The sequence below is a fragment of the Haemaphysalis longicornis genome, unplaced genomic scaffold, assembly GCF_048455015.1.
Source record: "Haemaphysalis longicornis isolate Haplotype H1 unplaced genomic scaffold, Haemaphysalis longicornis Haplotype H1 scaffold_2, whole genome shotgun sequence".
Classification (NCBI taxonomy): domain Eukaryota; kingdom Metazoa; phylum Arthropoda; class Arachnida; order Ixodida; family Ixodidae; genus Haemaphysalis; species Haemaphysalis longicornis.
Window position 1 is genome coordinate 88,195,274 of NW_027526295.1, and position 18,279 is coordinate 88,213,552.

General features: G+C 49.9%; 1 protein-coding gene across 1 annotated transcript in view; it reads right to left on the reverse strand.

The window, feature by feature from the left end:
- LOC144169029 (monocarboxylate transporter 13-like) overlaps positions 1-18,279 on the reverse strand; it is a 43,463-nt gene that overhangs the window by 13,579 nt on the left and 11,605 nt on the right. The window contains exons 3-6 of the mRNA XM_077698022.1: positions 12,284-12,483; positions 7,697-7,978; positions 4,451-4,614; positions 111-291 (exon numbers count right to left, since the gene is read on the reverse strand). Of these exons, the coding sequence (XP_077554148.1) occupies positions 111-291; positions 4,451-4,614; positions 7,697-7,978; positions 12,284-12,483 (827 nt within the window). The remainder of the gene's footprint in view (positions 1-110; positions 292-4,450; positions 4,615-7,696; positions 7,979-12,283; positions 12,484-18,279) is intronic.

Consider the following 18,279-nt stretch of genomic DNA (forward strand, 5'->3'; position numbering starts at 1 on the left):
GCCAACAACTATCGTTTTCCGGTGACAGTAGGAGCGACGCAAGCAGATCTGCGACCAATTTTATAGCTTCGGCGTTGCCTTCGATCGCACTTTAAAGGTAGCACACGCACGTCGGTTTCGCTGACACCCAGGTCAGTGATGGCTCTCGAGGGTAGAAAGAGGTAGGGCACGCTGTAACCCATGCCGCACAAGGCACGCGACAGCGCGAACGCCTGGAACGCGGGCTTGGCGAAGAGCCGGAAGTTGAGCATCTCGCCCAAGACGGCTGCCATCTGGTACGAGAACAGCATCCTGCAAAGAACAAAATAGCAGGGGATTGTGATTTCAGACGCGCATTACGAAGTCTCGCGAACGCGTGAGGTTATTGATTGCGTCAAAAATAGATGAGAAGGGCAGGATTTACTGCAGGTGTTATCGCAGAAAAGAAACAAACTATGCGGCGCATTGTTTTAGAATGTGAGTGTATCCATCCAAATCTTCAAGAGAAAAATAATTGGCTTCCAGAAGCCCTGGAATATAAGGTTAGAAGAGAGGGAGGTAACTTCAAGGCTGTCGAGGCGACTAAAAGAAGATTAAATTGATGGTGGGCGAAAAGCAGAGAGAAGAATGATTTTTAACACAGATACCACCTGCAACAGAAAAAAAGTATGTTGCGCCTGCCCTCAGAGCAGCGCTAGTATAGAACACGTAGCTATATTAGTTTTTTCTTGGTAAGATGACACGTCACCACCCCGTTTCAAAGGGCATACCACTACCAAGGAATTAAAAATGCTATGCACCCAGTCAGAAGGCACACCTGCCCGCAACGCAGTGCGGAGGTGAAGAATGACACGTCATCACCCGGTTTCAAAGGGTATACCACTACCAACGAATTAAAAAATCCTCCGTCGCATGCCCCGCGCGAGGAACACGTGTAAATACAGAGCATATGTGGGGTTGAAGCGCGCGTCGGCACCCCCAAAGTCCCGTTGACGTTGCCCGATGGCTTCCGCGACGGCGGGTTCCGGGACGGCTGCGGCCTCCAGACGACGACGCTTGCTCGCCGCCGCCTCTCGTTGCCGTACGGCCGGGTCCGCGGCCCGACGCTGACGTTTCGAAGCTGTGTCTTGCTCTCGACTCGAAGGGTCCGCTTCTCGACGCTGACGCCTGGTCGCTGCTTCTCGTGCACGCTGCTCGTGATCCGCTTGTCGACGTTGACGCCTGGCCGCGGTTTTGCGTGCACGAAGTTCGGCGTCGGCAGCGCGCTTACGACGTTTGCGCTTGGCGTCGGCAGCCCGCCGCCTCGCCGCCTTGTCTTCTGCCGCCGTCGACGAAGACGATGGTACGACGTCTTGAACTGCTGCTTCGGCGCTGATGTTGGATTGCGTCGAGGTACAGTTGAATGTCTTGCTTCCATCGCTGATCAACTGCGACCGCCGATGAGCGCAAGAGAACACGCGAGGAACAGCGGAGAGCAGGCGAGGAGGAGTGGGGGAGAGGGCGCTTATCAACTGCGACCGCCGACGAACGCAAGAGAACACGCGAGGAGCAGCGGAGAGCAGGCGAGGAGGAGTGGGGGAGAGGGCGCACCTGGAACGGCTGTTGCGGACGCCGAGGTATGCCAACGCCGACAACGCCGGGTGACATCGCGAGTTAAAGAAATGCTCTGCATTTAAAATGCTATGCACCCAGTCAGAAGGCACACCTTCCCACACGCAGTGTGGAGGGGGAGAATATAGTGGAGTGAATAAGACAGAAGAGGAAGGACTCTGCATGAGTATGCAGGCCGGCAGTAGCGGGACTAATTACTTGCAGGTGGGAGAGCGCAGCTTACACGGTGAAACACATAACACCTAAGCCACACACTGCACAGCCCAAATGTTACGACAGAGTTGTTGGACACTACTAGACAGCACTCCGAGCCACTGGTTTTTGTACATGCACTACAATTGCGGGTTGAAGCTTCTTTCCTCTAGGAAGATAAGAACATGGCGCAGCGCCTCCAAGCGAGAAATTAGGGGCCCATGGAAAACAGAAGCACCCCTAGGTTGGGGCTGTGGAGTCCCAGCTGCTGTAAAGCACCCGGCAGGTCGGTCATTGTACCAGCGTGGTAGAAACAGGAACAAAGAGCTACGTCAGCGGCTCCGATTCAGTGCAGTCGGTACATGAGGGCGACTCCTAGAATTTTAAGCGGTATAGCAGGGCTGCTGAATTGCGGCATTTCAGCCGCGGCCGGAGGAGAGCCAAACTAGCATTTCTGCAAATTCGGAGGGGAAGTGTTTGCGGAGCCTGGAATCTGAGGACCCTTTGGTCAGGGTACATGACCCCGACCTCGCTGTCCAGGACGCTGCAGTCTGCATCGAGTGCAGTCACGTACCAAGAGACAGAGGCCCTGCCTGGTGGCGCCCCTCGCAAAAGCATCAGCTGCCTCGCTTCCCTCAGCGCTGGAGTGGGCCGGAAGCCAGTGCAGCCTGGTGTCAGAGCCCCGGAAAGCCTCAGTGTGCAGCTTCGCCGCGAGGGACCGCTCCACGCGACCGCTGCTGCTGGACGGCTGGTAATCCGCATGGAGCCGCAAAGGGCAGATATTCAGTCCCGGAGGATCACTGTTCCTGGATTCTGGTAGCTCATTTTGGATGACGAGGGAAGCATTCAGGTACAGTCCAGCCAGTTCGCACATGTGATCAGAGCGGGGAAAGGCAGGCGGTTGACCCGGCTGACGTCAAGTTCTGAATTAATGTGTCGATGCGAACTAGTTGGTACTTCATCATGGGAACAGGTTAAGCGCCAGGCACAACTGGAGGAAGTAAAACAGACAGGAAAGGGGCGCACTAACAACTAAGCTTTATTCGTTCCGAAAGCGATTTTAAAGGCACGAAAAAACACCATGTGACACTAGTTGCACCACGTGTGGAAACGATTGCAGCTGCCGCACTTGCCTAACTAATCATCCAGATAATCCACCTCACTCGACAGAAGGTCAACTGAAGGTTTGCTGACACACCGGTCCCCCATCTTTTTTATGACGTAGGCCTCGAACACTTCCCGTTCTTCTTTTTTGCGATACGAATGCAGCACTCGGGTCCTCTCAAACGCTGGTTCGCAGCCCTTTGGCTTGCAGTCAGTTTTACAGTGAAGAGCCAGATTGCTTCCTGTTCCCGTCTTCAGCGTCGCCGCATGTTCACGTAACCGGTCGTTGAGGCAGCGCCCCGTCTGTCCTACGTATACACGGCCACACTTCAAGGGGATCTGATATACTACGTTTTTTGAACACTCCACAAACGCAGTGGCATGCTTCTTGCTGCAGACAGGAGGCCTGGGTCCGCATCGGTTAACTAAGATGGGGGACCGGTTAAAAAAGATGGGGGACCGGTGTGTCAGCAAACCTTCAGTTGACCTTCTTTCGAGTGAGGTGGATTATCTGGATGATTAGTTAGGCAAGTGCGGCAGCTGCAATCGTTTCCACACGTGGTGCAACTAGTGTCACATGGTGTTTTTTCGTGCCTTTATAATCGCTTTCGGAACGAATAAATATTAGTTGTTAGTGCGCCCCTTTCCTGTCTGTTTTACTTCCTCCAGTTGTGCCTGGCGCTTAACCTGTTCCCATGGTCAAGTTCTCGCACTGTGCGGACGCCTGCAGCTTCGCCTGTGGTGGGGAGGACCAAGCCTTCCGTGAATATTTGCAGGAAGCCGCCAATTTAGTCCTGGAGCATGGCAGCAACTTCCTGCTGCAGGCCCTCGGTAATGTGCACCGCTTGCTGCGCACCCCTAGAAGAGTTGCGACGAAGCGAAGGGCATCCCCGGTATTTAACGGTGGTGCCTCCAATCGTGGTGGTTGAGGTATCTTCACGTTCTCCCTAAAGATGGACACCAGCATATCCATCTGTGAGTTTTTCCGGCTGTGGAACCGCTGCAGAAGCGCGCCCCATCAGGAGAGCTGATCAGGCACCCGACATTCAGTCCGGTCTGAAGAGCCCTTATCTCGATTGGCCAACGGCGAAAGCTCTATGTTGTGCGACCGCGGGTTTCTGTTGCTTTCGTGCCCATTCGTGCATCTGTGGCGTCAACGCATCTTCAATTGCCACTTCTCTTCCTCCGAGTGAACAACACGCGTCCATCCCATATCGGGCTAGATGTGCAACTGCTGGTAACGGTGCTAGCGCCGTTATCACACAATTGTGCAACTCGTGAAAGAGGCATCGGTGGTGGCGAGAGGTTGAAAACTGCGAATGAAGCGGCTTCGCCGGAATGAGAACTGGATAAGGGTTATAATTATACAACTTCGCTGCAAAACCTATCTCAACAAAATTACTTCATACAAAGTGGCGCATAGAAACAACTCTCACCAGAAATATGTAGGGGCTTGCTATGGCATGCTTCGCGTACAAAAACACTTTTATGGCAACTAAATAAGAAGGCCAGTGGAAAGAAAAGAGGTCCGAGGTGGCCGTTACGTCTGCACGCTTATGCGTACCTCGCGACGATGTTACGGTTGTCGACGAGCGTGACGAATTTCGACTGATGCTCCGGTCCCTCCATCAAGGCGCTGTCGACCGAGAAGAAGGCCATGGACGGGTGGGGCTGCTCCTCGGAAAGGGATCGCTCGTAGAAGAGGTCGGGACGCAACCGGATGTGGTCCTGGGAGGTGGCGTCCGCAATCGACGACACCAGTGTTAACAGCGGCTACATTAAATTGGCGCTAAAGGGGGGAAACAAGTTGCTCGGTATTGACAGATTACAGGGCTCAGAATCTAAATGCCCAATTCCCGCGCCTACGCTCAGTTTTTGATAAGGTAGAAAGCTCTAGAAACGTGAAAACAGGTGCCGACACCCCGTACGCTTTTCAATACCACGTTATGTGACGTCACAAAAGTTGTGAATGGTGACAGCTCATTGAAGAAGCATCTGTAAATGTTTTCCCTAACCGTTCCTAATTGGTTGAACAGGTGAAGTAATTGTGTCTACACATTCAGTGAGCTCGTCTTATCTAAAAAACACAGACTACAACATTAATACATTGCGAGACAAGCTGCTTCTCATACTGTTTCCCTAGCGCTTCAGTCAGCAATCACGCTTTCAATTTCGTTTTGGAAAAACATTGGTGTGCAACTAGCGAAGACGATCTACGACGGCAAACGCCCGACCTTCTGCAAGCAATGTGGAAGCGGGAAAAGGAAGAGGCGATGCAAATGGTTACGCGACCCGCCTGAGCATCTCAGCTTTCGTTCTCCGCGTGCGGATGTTGCTATCGGTAAGTCGTTACCGCGCGCGGTTCGAACCTCATCGGCCTAGAAAAGTTCACGGTGCTTACTGCAGTGTTTAGCCGACCGATCCGACCTTGTGCTCTTCCGTTCCCAATGGGGCCGTCGTTGATGCTCCGTAAATGGTGCGTCGTGTAAGCCCTTATTCACACAGCCGTTTTTCACCCCGACACCTCACCGTCTTCCATCATGGACGGCGGTTTTTCGGGCGATTGCTCGCCGAAAACGGTGCGACGGTGACAGGAAGCCGAGCTCTACGTTTCCGTTCCGTCAACGTGACGGGACCACTCCCCGTGGTAAACCAGCCAATCAGAAAACAAATTTTTACGGCTAAATTTAGCGAAAAGTGAGCACACGCAAAAATTCAAGCCTTTTTCTTTACTTTTCAGATTACGCACGCTTAATTCTAGGCTAAAGTGATCACTAGGCAGGCGACCCTGTACACTGAGGGAGAGCTCCAGTACGAACGCTACTCCGTTTAGGTCTCCGTCGCGGTTTCTTGACGTGACAGTGCCGTGACGGAGAAGGTGATGGCTGTGTGAATCAGGGCTAACTCTACCTTTGTTGTAACATTAAGACCCAGCCGAGCCTCGTCCACGAGGACTACTCAACACGGGTGCCGGAAAGAGATAGATCATTTGACGCTACGTTCGCGTGAGAAAAGAGAATGAGATGGTCGTGATCGTCAAAAGAAGACGGCCGCCTTAGCGGTGCGTCGCTGGGCGGTCGCACTAGCACGATATTTGAAACGGAATATCTCGCTACTGAAGGGGCTTCGCTGCGGCTGGCTTGATGGGGTCTGCTGGTCGTTCGGTTAAGGTGGGCACGCCGGCCGCGCGAGAATTTAAAAGCATTTCTCGTTCCGTCGTTGTCAAATTTTAAAAGCTCAAGCCAGTTTCCTCGGCCAGAGAAACGTTCTCGACCTGACATTCTCTGGGGTCGGCCATGGCTTGGAGACGTAAAATCAACCGTTGACAGCGTGAGAGTGCCTAGCGCCAACCGTTTACGCTCTAGAACGCCCCGGTGCTTCCATCCAACTGTGTGCCGTGATCACTACTTCACGAAAAAATTGAAGGAAAACAAGAAAGGGGAACGCCAGCCTTATTTACTTTTTCTCAGCAAATAACGCACCCCGGCGTCGAAAAATATTCGAGAGAGCTACAAAACGCATGATCATTCAGTTAAAGCAGAATTTCATTCAGCCTTCAGTGTTCCTTTAATGCCAATGACAATCAAATATCTCCTGCCAACGCTTTATCCCGTTGTGCAGCCTATTGGGCAACGCACTTACAAGAGCGGGAAAAGGTGATCATCTACGAAACCACTCTTTCTTAAAGGGGCCCTGAAACACTTTTGTCAACTTTTCTCTGAAACCTTAAATTTTTGGAGAAGGTTGTTTGGAGAACCCAACACACCCAGAACTTAGATTAGGGGGTTGCAAAGTACTGGGGCTTTCCGAGCAAAGAAGCAGGAGCTTTCTACTCGTCGTGCTCGTCCTGCAGAAAGCCGGGGCATCTTGCATGACCTTCTTGCTTCCTGCTCATCGAGCGTACGCCGAGGAAAGAAGCAGGAGCTTCCTGCAGCAAAACCCACGATCAGGCAACTGCACCACAATCATTACTACAGTAACTACGACTTTAACCCTTAACTACGAGAAAGGACTGTGGCAAACGAAATGAAAAAGCCACGACAGGCCAACTATTCTACATGGAGCACCACATCGCTTGAGATTAAATATAACGGTTTCGCATTCCCACACATCGTAGACTCAAGTGTCATCTGGTGTTTTTAAGTGCAGAGAACTTTAGGGGCTCGCCTTGTCGTCGTGGCTCGCCCGCTGGACCCACGTAGAGCTACACGCCGTTCCGTCGTAACAGCTATCGTCGTGGCGTAACCCAGAGGCTTCGAAAGCCAAGCGGTTTATATAGTGATAAGCGTTCGAAACTTGTGAACCGCTGGCGTTTGTCATACATCTCCCCGTTGTTTAGCGCAAAGAAAACTGCAGGTACATCTGAGGCACAATATACGTAATTAACCTGCAGCGCCCGCGTTCATTTAGTTAGGAACCCCCGTTGGGTTGATTTCATGATAGTAAGCGAAAAAAAGTGGCAATGCGAAGCCGGCAAGTGCGGGAGGAAAAGCAAGCACAAAAAGAACAGAACTCCAGCTGGCGCACTTTCTGGCAAGGAGGACGCGAGCACTGCGAAGGCGGCAAATTTGAGATGCGTTGAGTGGTAGCAGTGAGTGGATAACGGCGCTACAGCCCATTATGGCGAATCAGTGCTTTGCACTTCCGAAAGCTTTCACATTGAGTAAAACGGCTTTAATGTTTTTGCTGACTTCGTTAGAAACCGGCTGACGTAAATGCCAAAGCTCAGCCTGGCAGCTGTGGCTTTAGTGGTTCGAGTGCGAAATTGGAAATTAAGCTTGCCCTCCGCTGACAAACACATGTCGCTCACTTGGAGGCTGCTGTCAGGTGTTCTCGGGTCGGGAACCATGGTCAGCTGGATGCCTTCGGTGGCCTGCGTCCCCGTCGCAGGGCTCGCGCGACCAGCGACGAAGGTGGGAGGTGAGCGGACGGTGGAGGACACGTCGTACACGGCCACAGAACGCAACGGCCGCGTCGCGGAGGCCAGCTCGGAAGGCTCGTACATACTGCTGGCGCTGCTGTCGCTCTCCGAGGGGCCATTGCCCGCTCCCGCAGACGCCATCGGCCGCATAAGGAAGCCAGCAACGACGCCCTGTTTTGAGAAGCCAAGAAGTTCCTTCGCCACTTTCCGACAATTTTAGGTGCGGAGTACCTTAGGACCGTACAGTGGTGATCTCGCTAAGGGTGAACACGGGAGCGCGTGGCCGCCGGTACTATCAGAGCAGCCTACCATGCCCAGCGCGAAACATCACGCATGCGCTGTGCGTGCCGAGCGAGACTATGCTTTCAGCGCGCGCACTGCGTCATCAGAGCGTCTGCGCGTCGTCTGCTATGTTTATCGCGCGTGTAGCGCTGGAGCTATCAGCCACTGTATGAATGAGTGGAAACTAGAATCCACATGAAAAATGTTTTCGTGTGAGCGGTAATTCGTTTTCCAGCTCCAATACAATGGTTTCGGCACAGGAGCGTAACTCGCCCACTTGTTTCAAACAAACTCAATCGAAAGATCACGCAGATTTTAACAGCACTTAATTTTTGCAAGTGCTTACAAAAAGTCTTTTGAATGCACATATAAGCATGCAATTCAAGGCTTCGAAGGTGGTCACTCAAAGGGGGCGCGCAGGCGCTACGACATTCATTCAATATACGGGAGAAAACTATCATCCTCTACGTTTTTATATTTGGGCGTTTTCATGCAAGAATCCAGGAATCGCGGATCAACGCAAGGTACCATTAGCATACGAGACGCAACATAGCAGACGGCGAGCAGACGCTCCGATGACGCGATGCGCGCGCTGAAAGCAAAATATCGCTCGGCCCGCACAGCGTATGCGTGATGGTTCGCGCTGTGCAAACTAGGCTGCTCTGATAGTACCGCCGGCCGCGCGCTCCCGTGTTCACCCTTAGCGAGATCACCACTGTACAATGTCCGTCCGCGTCCGTGGGCATAGCATTTACAATCGCAAAAAAATCACACGCACCGGCAGGATTCGAACCTGTGTCTGGTAGACCAGACAGAATTAGTATCAGTCGTTTTACCCATTTGGCTACGACCGTGAGTTTAGGGCCCGTGAGTCAAACGGCTTACTCCCTCACACCTGTAACAGTGCCGAGTACCTTAGGACCTCCCAGTGTCCGTCCGCATCCATCCGTGCGCACACCACCATCAAGCGAAAATCAAGCGAAGTTCGATTTGAGCCGTGAGTTGCACAGTTTCATTTAGGGGATAATCAAGGTGCAACTCACGGCTTAAATCGAATGACGGTCGGGGCGCAGATCGGATGTCACTCGGGGCGCAACTTGGATGTCATTTCGAGTCCCTGTACTCCGCACCCTCGCCATCATCCACGGAGTGGAGATGCTGCCATTTTTATGAGGCGTCACAAAACCTTGTTTTTGCCAATGGACACCACCGACCAAAGCAACCGCCAAGAAATGTTACTGAGGGAAAGAAACTGGGGCCTCCTGTCTCTTTTGATTGTATCACTTTAATGCCAACGTGCAGTGCACACACTGATACCAATGTTAGTGCTGGCCCACAACGCATCACCCCTGCCCATAGTGCGCTTCTTCAGTGCCATATTTGAAACCCTTTCAGTATTTCTTGTGCTTTCTTTAACAAATGTCTTTTGTGGCCCCAATGAAGCTGAGTGAGTCACCAAAGGCTAGTTCTTTAAAATTTATCAAAGTTCTAGTTCTTCGTCGTCCATTTAACTGTACATCCTCTCAAACTATAAACTAGGAAGCGCTCTCTCTGCAAGGACCATCACCTTGAGTTTGTCGAAGGAGCAATATTCAAGACCCCTAATCGTGGAGGGAGTCTACGGCTGTATTGTAGAAGCTTCTATCAGCCAGTGTGCTTGCCCTGTGCGTTCAAGCTCACCAACACATCTTTGTAAAAAAGTGCTATTCAATGTACGTCTTATCGGGCTTGAACCTGGATGTCACACCTTCAATATGAGTATTGGAACTTTTAAAGTCACAGTTACCGTAGTACGCGTTCTTCTGGGTTTGCTCTGAATTAAAGCAGCTCAGACGACTTAAGCCGTTAATGTAAAATAAGAACTGGTGAGTGAGAAAACGGAAATTTGGTGTAAGAATAAAAAAACAGAAGCGAAAAGGCTGCTGGCATGAATGCGCGACGACCGAGGATCGGTCTTCTGTGTTCGCTGCGACTGGTGCTCGGCCTTGTATCAAAAACTACGGTTGATTCGTCAATGATAGGAACCGGTAAACACGAAAGTGAAATGTGCCTTATAGGAGCAGTTGAATGCTTATTGTGCATCGGTATGAACTTGCACATCGCTATTTATATTTTGCCTGTATGGCGCCATTGGACACAACAACATTAGACGCTGGATTATAAGCACCGAAACATTGCGTAAATCCGACTGAAATCACAAGTACTCGCAGACCGTGCGAACAAAACCGAACTGGTTGTCAGCGAATCCTTTGAAGTGACCGCCCGCTGCATCGAAAGGAGCATGATGTGCTGATCGGCAGCTGTCTTGTGGGTGTGCTTGGAGACCTAAGTACTGCTGGCGGGTCGCTTCGGCAAAGGTGCGATTACTTCGGTCCTGCTCCGTGGCGTGTACGGCAGATAGTTGCGTCGCGACGACCTCAGCTTGTGGAACGCGCGAGGCAGAGTTCCCAGCTTGAAAGTGAATGCGTGAACGCCTTCCGCTTCCACCTGGCGTCTCTCGTCGCGTCAAAGCAGTAATCAGCGCGAGATTCGCCAGTCGGCGTCATTGACAGGGTTTTTAAAGACGATAGTCGTTCTTGGGCTACTTAAACCCAGAAATTTTGGTCTGTCTGTATGTCTGTCCGTCTGTCTGTCTGTGACCCGATTCAGCCACCCGGCCAAAGCAACACAATGCCTGCGCAATAGTCTTATATAGTCACAGCTAAATCTACCCGTCTATGTCCGGTGTAATGTTCATACTTGCCAACATTGTTGAAGAAGAACAAGACATTACGCAAATATGAGACAACAAATCAATACAGAAGTGATATTTGCAATATTCTTTTATAAAAAAAAATCAAACATACTTGAATTTGCGAAATTAAATACTTCATCAACTGCAGAAAAAGAATTCCCTCCGCCGTCGCCTGCTGTCGCCCGCGCCACTACAGCTTCTGGCGCCATTTTAAGAAATCAACCGGCAACAGTTACGCAAGGTTCCACTAGATCGGTTCCACGTTCTGCTTGCAACGCACGTGGAGTAGGGAAACGCGGTTCTATAAACGCTGAAGTAGGGCGCCTCGATTAACGCGTGTCTTCGCCGTACTGCAGCGTTCGCATCGAGATACCCGGTTTGGAGCAGTGGAACGCGGGAATTTTAAAATGATTTAAGCAAACCTTTGGCGTCTTTACCTTGGGAGGAGCGCGGCGCAAGAGGAACAACATGAGAGGTGAGCGGGAAAGCGAAGGGAGGCATTTACTTCGATAAAGCGGATAAAGACTATCGTCGATAAGCCGATAAAGACTATCGATAAGCCGATAAAGACTATCGTCTTTTGGCGGCATTTGCAACGAAAGCAGCAGATACGCGGCCAATTTTTTTTTTTACGCGGGGCCATCACACCCGTAGCCCTAGCGCCAACTATCGGCTCTCATTATCCTCACGACTCTCTACTTCGCTTCACCTCTCATAGGCGGTAGCTCCACCTGAGTGTAGATTGTTATAGGGAATGACATAAAGCGCATTCATAAGCTAAATTGGCGTGAGTTCATAGCCCAGTTGGCAGAGCGTCTCACACCACCCGTGGTGGGCTGAGTGATCGTGGGGTCGAAAGCTAGCGCCGCCGTGTCAGTGGAACTTTTTCTTGCGATGTCCTTTCCTCTACGGATATGACTTCGGTGAGTTATTGCTGTACCCCAGCATAAAACACTTTCGTGTTTAAAAGAGCGTTCATTAAACATGTGTGCTATTTCAGTCATCTCTCGAACACAAGATTACTTCCGTATCGAGTAAAAATCATGCACCCTCAGTCTAAAGACGACGATGATTGAACATGAAGCTTTCTTGCTATGGGTTCCTTGGTTGTCGTCTGAGTTTGTACTTTGACTCGCAGACGGTTTTAATTTGACTAGCACGCAGTTTGAACTTTTGATCGCAGTGCCTTTGGCTTCGACCCTTCGCTATTTGATTTCACACGAAGAAAGCTTCGCGTTCAGTTATCGCCGTCATTAGGAGGGGTGTATGATTATTAAGTGCACACCGCTTTAGGCGCTCGCCATCCCTTTCCCTCTAAACCACTTCGTGTGAGCCACTGATTATAGCACGAAGCTATTCGGAGCAACGTTGCGCTACCTATCGCGTTATTACGCAGTCATAAGTGCAATTCATAGCCCGTTCGCCGTTGGTGAGTGCACTAAGCAGTGTTTCTGCGGCACCTGGAGGCTGATTCCGGAGCAGATGATGAGCGCCCCCTTCCAGCCGTAGTGGCGGATGAGCACCTGCATGAACGGTGCCATGACGAAGGTGCCCACCCCCGTTCCGCATACCGTGAGGCCCGTGGCCAGAGACCGGCGCCGGTCGAAGTACGAAGACACGCACACGATGGCCGGCAACACCGTGAGGCCAAATCCGGTCCCTGCGGTACGCCACGTGCGCGCGCACCGAGAGCGTCATCGGGCAATTCTCGTGCACGTGTGCGTGGACACACGCACTAAGCAGCAGCTTTCAGTTCATTTTTTACAAGTTCATTGGAAGAAGTATTTAAGTGATATTGATTGTATACCGTTATAACCATACGGTTTCCCTTAAAGGGACACTGAAGTGAATTTGTCAAGCTCCCGTTTTTGCTTGCACTGCGTAGACTGGCTCAAATTAGCACACTTTTCATCGTTTATCCGGTTGACAAATCGGTAATTATTTTACAAAGCGCGAAAGAAGAAAAACTACCATGCGCGGTTTGCGGCGGCCGCACCAACTAAAGCTGTGACGTTGGGAGGAGCGGGCACCGTGATTGGACGATGCCCAAGGTGAGCAACCAAACAAGTTTCGGTTTTGGTTTTGGTTCTGTAAAACACAACTGGTGGCGTTGTTGGATGGGCATTCTCAATAACTCAGTAATCATCGTACCGCGCTTCTGCCATGTTGCCGACTGTAAAATGCATAAGATAAGCCTCCCAGGACGGCTTGGAATCGTAGCATTCACTAGCCGAGGCCTACGCAGTGCATGGACGCCCTCCGTGTACCCGCAGACGCCCAAATGTCATGCGCTTTCCCCCCATATTTGGAGCTTGCCTCACAAATGCCTGTACCGTAAAAAGCGTGTACGCACCAGGCCAAGGGTCTGTTCATTCTGGCCTGTGCCCACTGCCCGCAAGCAGTCGGTGCTTATGGCAACAGAACTCCAACGAGAACTCGCTAGCGCGCCAGTGCCAGCCTGCGCGCGTTCTGTGAATTAGTTCGTGGAGCCATGAACGTTGCGGCCCAAAAAAAGGTGAACTCAATGTAGAAAACATCGGTAGAAAACGAAAAAGTTAGCTTACAAAACAAAAAAAAAGCACGTACCCGCTGGGACTCGAACTCGTGACTTGCACAACACTTGCGGCAACATACCTAACGCCCCAGACCACTCAACCACGGGACGCTTTTTTTTCTTTAATGCATGGAAATTTTATAAAACTTCAAAAGACAAGACACTTAACACACAATACAAACACTAACAGACGGCAAAGGGCAAGGACATCAGTCGAACAAAGATCAAAACTCAGGCAAGCAAACGCACGCATCCAAAAGAGGCAGCCACTCTGGTGGATCACTCTGCGCAGCATAAACGCTCCGCACCAACGCCGCCTGTTCCCGAAAGATGCACTTGGTCGGCCTAGGGGGTTCCGCATGCCGATCAGTCATACGGCACTTCCACAAGCTAAACAATCCTAGGAGAACGAAAACGTCATATGGCACCCGATTAACATCTTCAAATGGCAGGAAGCGAATGGTGTACGGGGTGATGTCAATGTCCTTTTTTAGTGTCCGCTGCAAAACGTCCCAGAAGAACACAGCGTCCCGGCACAACACAAAACAATGCTCCGCCGTGCTTGGTAATATAAGGTATATATTGCACAACAAGTTTACACTTTTACTTAGTTTTGGAATTTCAAGCAGCTTAGGTGACTATTTGTTGTATTGCGCTCGTGCAGTAAGCGTCCCCCGAGTTTCCACAATAGGTCACGTCTAGCAATTGCATTTCGTAGACGGAAAAGCGTTCGCAGATGCGTAGTCGTGCTGCTGACCGCTGTGCGCTCGCCCAGCGCAGGAAAGTGCTTCCCGCCCCCTATTTTTACGCTGTACGGTAAAAATATCAGTTGATTTTATTTCCTTAGTACCTATATTGACTTCGCTGACTCTTCTCCCGCCTTCAAGAGGCCTTATATTTTCCTACTGGCGTACCAGTCAGCGAAGCGTCGCATGTGCGCTTTTGCAGCGCTTTTGTGAAGCGACCTTGACTTGGAGATAGATACAGTGTACAAACTAACCAAGTAAAGAAAGGCCCATTCTTCCATTCACAAACGTGTCCTGGCTTCGTTTCAACTGAGCGAACGAATTGCGACGACCCGTCGGCAGCCGGCGGACGAAACGCTGGGCCGACTGGCTCTGTCTGAAGGCCGGGGAGCCGTGCAGTAGCGCAGCCATTTGCGAGCTCGGCTCCTCGCGACGTCACACGAAAACGCCGCAGAAAATGGGCGAGCGTAAAGAGAGGAGGACAGCATTTTCGAATTAATTTTTATACTAAATAAAATCGCGTAAACGCGCCCAGAGTGGTCGTAACATGGCCTGGGGAGTCCGGACTACAATTTGCGCAAGTAATCCCGCAATGTTTACATATCACTTCAGTGTCCCTTTAAGCAAAGATGTGTGCGCACGTACAGCCTTGGTGAAAAGTTCCCAGGTCACATCGACTGTTCCCGGACAAGCCGCGCTCCGATATCGCGGCGCTCGCATATGCTCACCGGTTCCAGGGATAAAGTAAAGTGAGAAAAAATACAGTACTTCAGCGTGCCGAGGTAATCGACACTTCTTATGGTGCCGGGCCAGATTGCATACCAAACATGTTTTTGAAGCGTTATGCAGAATGAAATAGTCGTTATCTATCTCTAATTTCTGCTAAATCGTTAAAGACGTGTACTATGCAGACCGTTTGGAAAATTGCCAATGTAATTCCTGTGTTTATATCGGGTAATAAAAAACTCATTTCGAACTACAGGCCTATTTCACTAACGTGTACCTGTTTCAAGCTTTCAGAGCACTAAATTCATAAACATATACTTCAGTACCTCACTTATAACAACGTATTGTCGCGTAATCAGCATGGTTTCCGCTCTGGTTTTTCTACAACCACACAGCTCATTGAATTCCCTCACGACATCGCTTCGGCTCTTTATACTCGAGGTCCAGTTGATGCCATATTCATGGACTACAGGAAAACGTTTGATGTGGTGTGTCACAGAACACTTCTTACTGGACTCAGAAATATTATTAACAATGACAAATAATAGGCTGGATAGCTGATTGGCTACGTTTGAGGTCACAATTTGTTAATTTTGAGCATGCGCAGAGATTGTCGTGTGCAGTCACTTCCGGGGTACCGCAGGGCTCGGTACTTGGGCCCTATTGTTCAATATTTACATTAATGATTTCACACAGGTCATTAAGGACACACTAGTGAAGCTGCGATTGTACGCTGACGACTGCGTTCTTTATACTCGCGTAAGTTATGCACATGAACAAGATGTTCTGAACGAAGTATTTTCGTCCTTTTGCGGTTGGAGCACCACGTGGCAAATGAGTATTAATTACCAAAAACTCTTCAGATGACATTTACCAATAAACAACAGTCGCAAAGGTTTAGTTATAGTTACAATGGGCACTACCTAAACCCTGTGAATGCATTCAAATATGTTGGTGATACCCATACTCAAAACCGAAAGTGGCCCCATCACATCGAAACAATTTGCGCTAGGGCGTCTAGAAAACTGAGCTACATAAAACGAACACTCAAGCACCATACTAAGGACTGCAAATTAACCGCGTGTAAATCGCTCGTCCGACCATTGCTAGAGTACGCCTCAGCGGTATGGTTACCCTATACTGCACTTGACATAAATATGCTCGAGGGCATACAGAAAAATGCGATACGGCTCATTTTCGGCAGGTATGACCGCAATTTTTCCTCCTCATCACACGCGTGCTCATTGTAAATTGTAAATAGCCATTTGTAAATTGTTCAGGCATTCCTTTTTTCCAGCCATTGTTGAGATTTGCGAAAACGTAGATGGTTCCCTGCGCGAAGAACCAATTGAACGTTTTTTGAAAGAACTGCCTCAGCATATTTTGTAATATGTTTGAAGTGCTTTGTGTCTTTCCTTGATGTTGCTTAATGTGTGTTCTTTTTTCTTTCTTTTTCTGATGACCCACTCCTGCTATGTCTCGTGTATCGAGACAGCAGTATGTGTAATAAATAAATAAATAAATAAATAAATAAAGTGACAGCAATGTTCCTTTTGACAATCAAGGCTGGACGTACGTAAATAAAAAGAATGCTGACAGTAACGGCAACTATAACACGGAGCCGTGACTTCTCCCTCAAAGCTCATGCGTTGAAATGGTCCTTCGTTTCGCTGTACAAATTCAGGTTTCCGGCTCATCGCAGTTCTTTCAGGAATTATTACTCCGTGGTCGTTCAGTCGCTAACAGGTAAAGACTTCTGAGTTCTTCCAACTATTTATAATTGCTCACACAGAAGTCAATCCCTTGCTGTAAGTCAAATATCCCTTATCTGCAATGGTTTTACCAGAGTCCTTCAATGCTTTACTGGTCACGAAACTGCTCCGTAATTGAATGGGAGAGCTTTATATGCTGCGTTTGGCCGCCGCGCGGTCGCGCCACCCTCTCAATGAAGTCCCTCCTATACGCCTCGAGCGCGGCCTGTAGGGGCGCCACTGAAATCCACCTAGCGGCTCGTTTCGAAAGCAGCCGCGGGAGTCCGCGCCCCGCTACCCAGTGCCGCCGCTGTTTTTGCGGCACGTTCACGACTGAGATTTACCGTTTGAGGGCGTTTGAAATACATGTTTATGTGGATCAGTCACTCTGTTCGCAAATGGGGTGTGTTTACGAGAGTGTAAATGTTCCTGACGCGATCTTAGTGCGGTATATTCGGTCTGTATAAGCGCCAGGTGTGTGCCACAGTCCAGCGTCGCGGAACCGGCGTATGATGGAGCTGATTGTAGTTACACCGACCTGAATTTACTAGCCGTGTCTCCGTAACAACTGGTTCATCAGATGTTCATGCTACGGCGGTACACTGCGATTTAAATCGGTTTTGTGCGTTTACATAATCAGCGCCCGGCACTCATACCTGACAGCACGCCAGTTACGTTTGCCAATATTATACCTCAGAAAAGTACGATGGACAATGCATAATTATACTCGGGGATCAGCACACGACACAGTCGTCTTGTCGTTAGGTGAGCGCCCGCAAACATTCATCTGCAACATATATCCTCTGCGAGCAGCGCGGAGACGGGCTTAGAATATAATCTGCGTCCGCGACTAAATGCTTTTTCGAAATATCGTCATATGGCGCAGGGAGCCTGCAGAATAAAGCAGAAACTTAAATAAGAGGGCCTTATCCCATACCACACTCTTCAAGCGACACCTTTCATCGCTTCATTATTGAACAGCCTACCCTGTATACTTCGAAAAATGCGTCCGCGGTACGATCAGCTCTTCGTTGAAGTAGAAAAACAAAAAGAAAGTGTACGCAAGATTTGTGCGTGGGATTACTAAACCGTTCATTGCATGAGTCCGCTTCGCATTTGTACACAGCGTCCACCTCCCTCCCCCCCCCCCCCCCCCCATAGATGTCTCGCGAAGAAGCAGTGCATTTCGCGTATAGTTGGTCTAGTGAACCCTACCTGCCTTAAGTTTCCACGAACCTCTTTAGAATGTCAGAAGCTGCACTGTTTTTTTTTTACATTTCTGTTTCTTAATCTCGCACTTGCACAGCATTTTTTCCCCTGGTTTCAGTAACTCGCCTTGGTTCTTGCTATATGGCGTGTGTGGGCACATATGTAACGACGCACAGGCTTGGAATTTACTTAACATTTTCGCATGGTTTATATTCTTATAACAGGCATTAGTTATTGTCCGGGATTGGGTAATCACATCCCCGAAACACATTTATCTGCGACGTATATATTTAAAACGAAGCCGTGTTCGTTGTCCACGCTGCAAAATGAAGCCAACCACTCATTGTGCCAGTATCAGGTCTAAACGAGGCGACAGTAGAATTTATTTGTGCCTGATGTTTTGGAGGCGACATGGGTCATATGCTGCTGCCGTCGCCGACGTCCGGAAGAGCGGCGACGAAGCGCGCAGA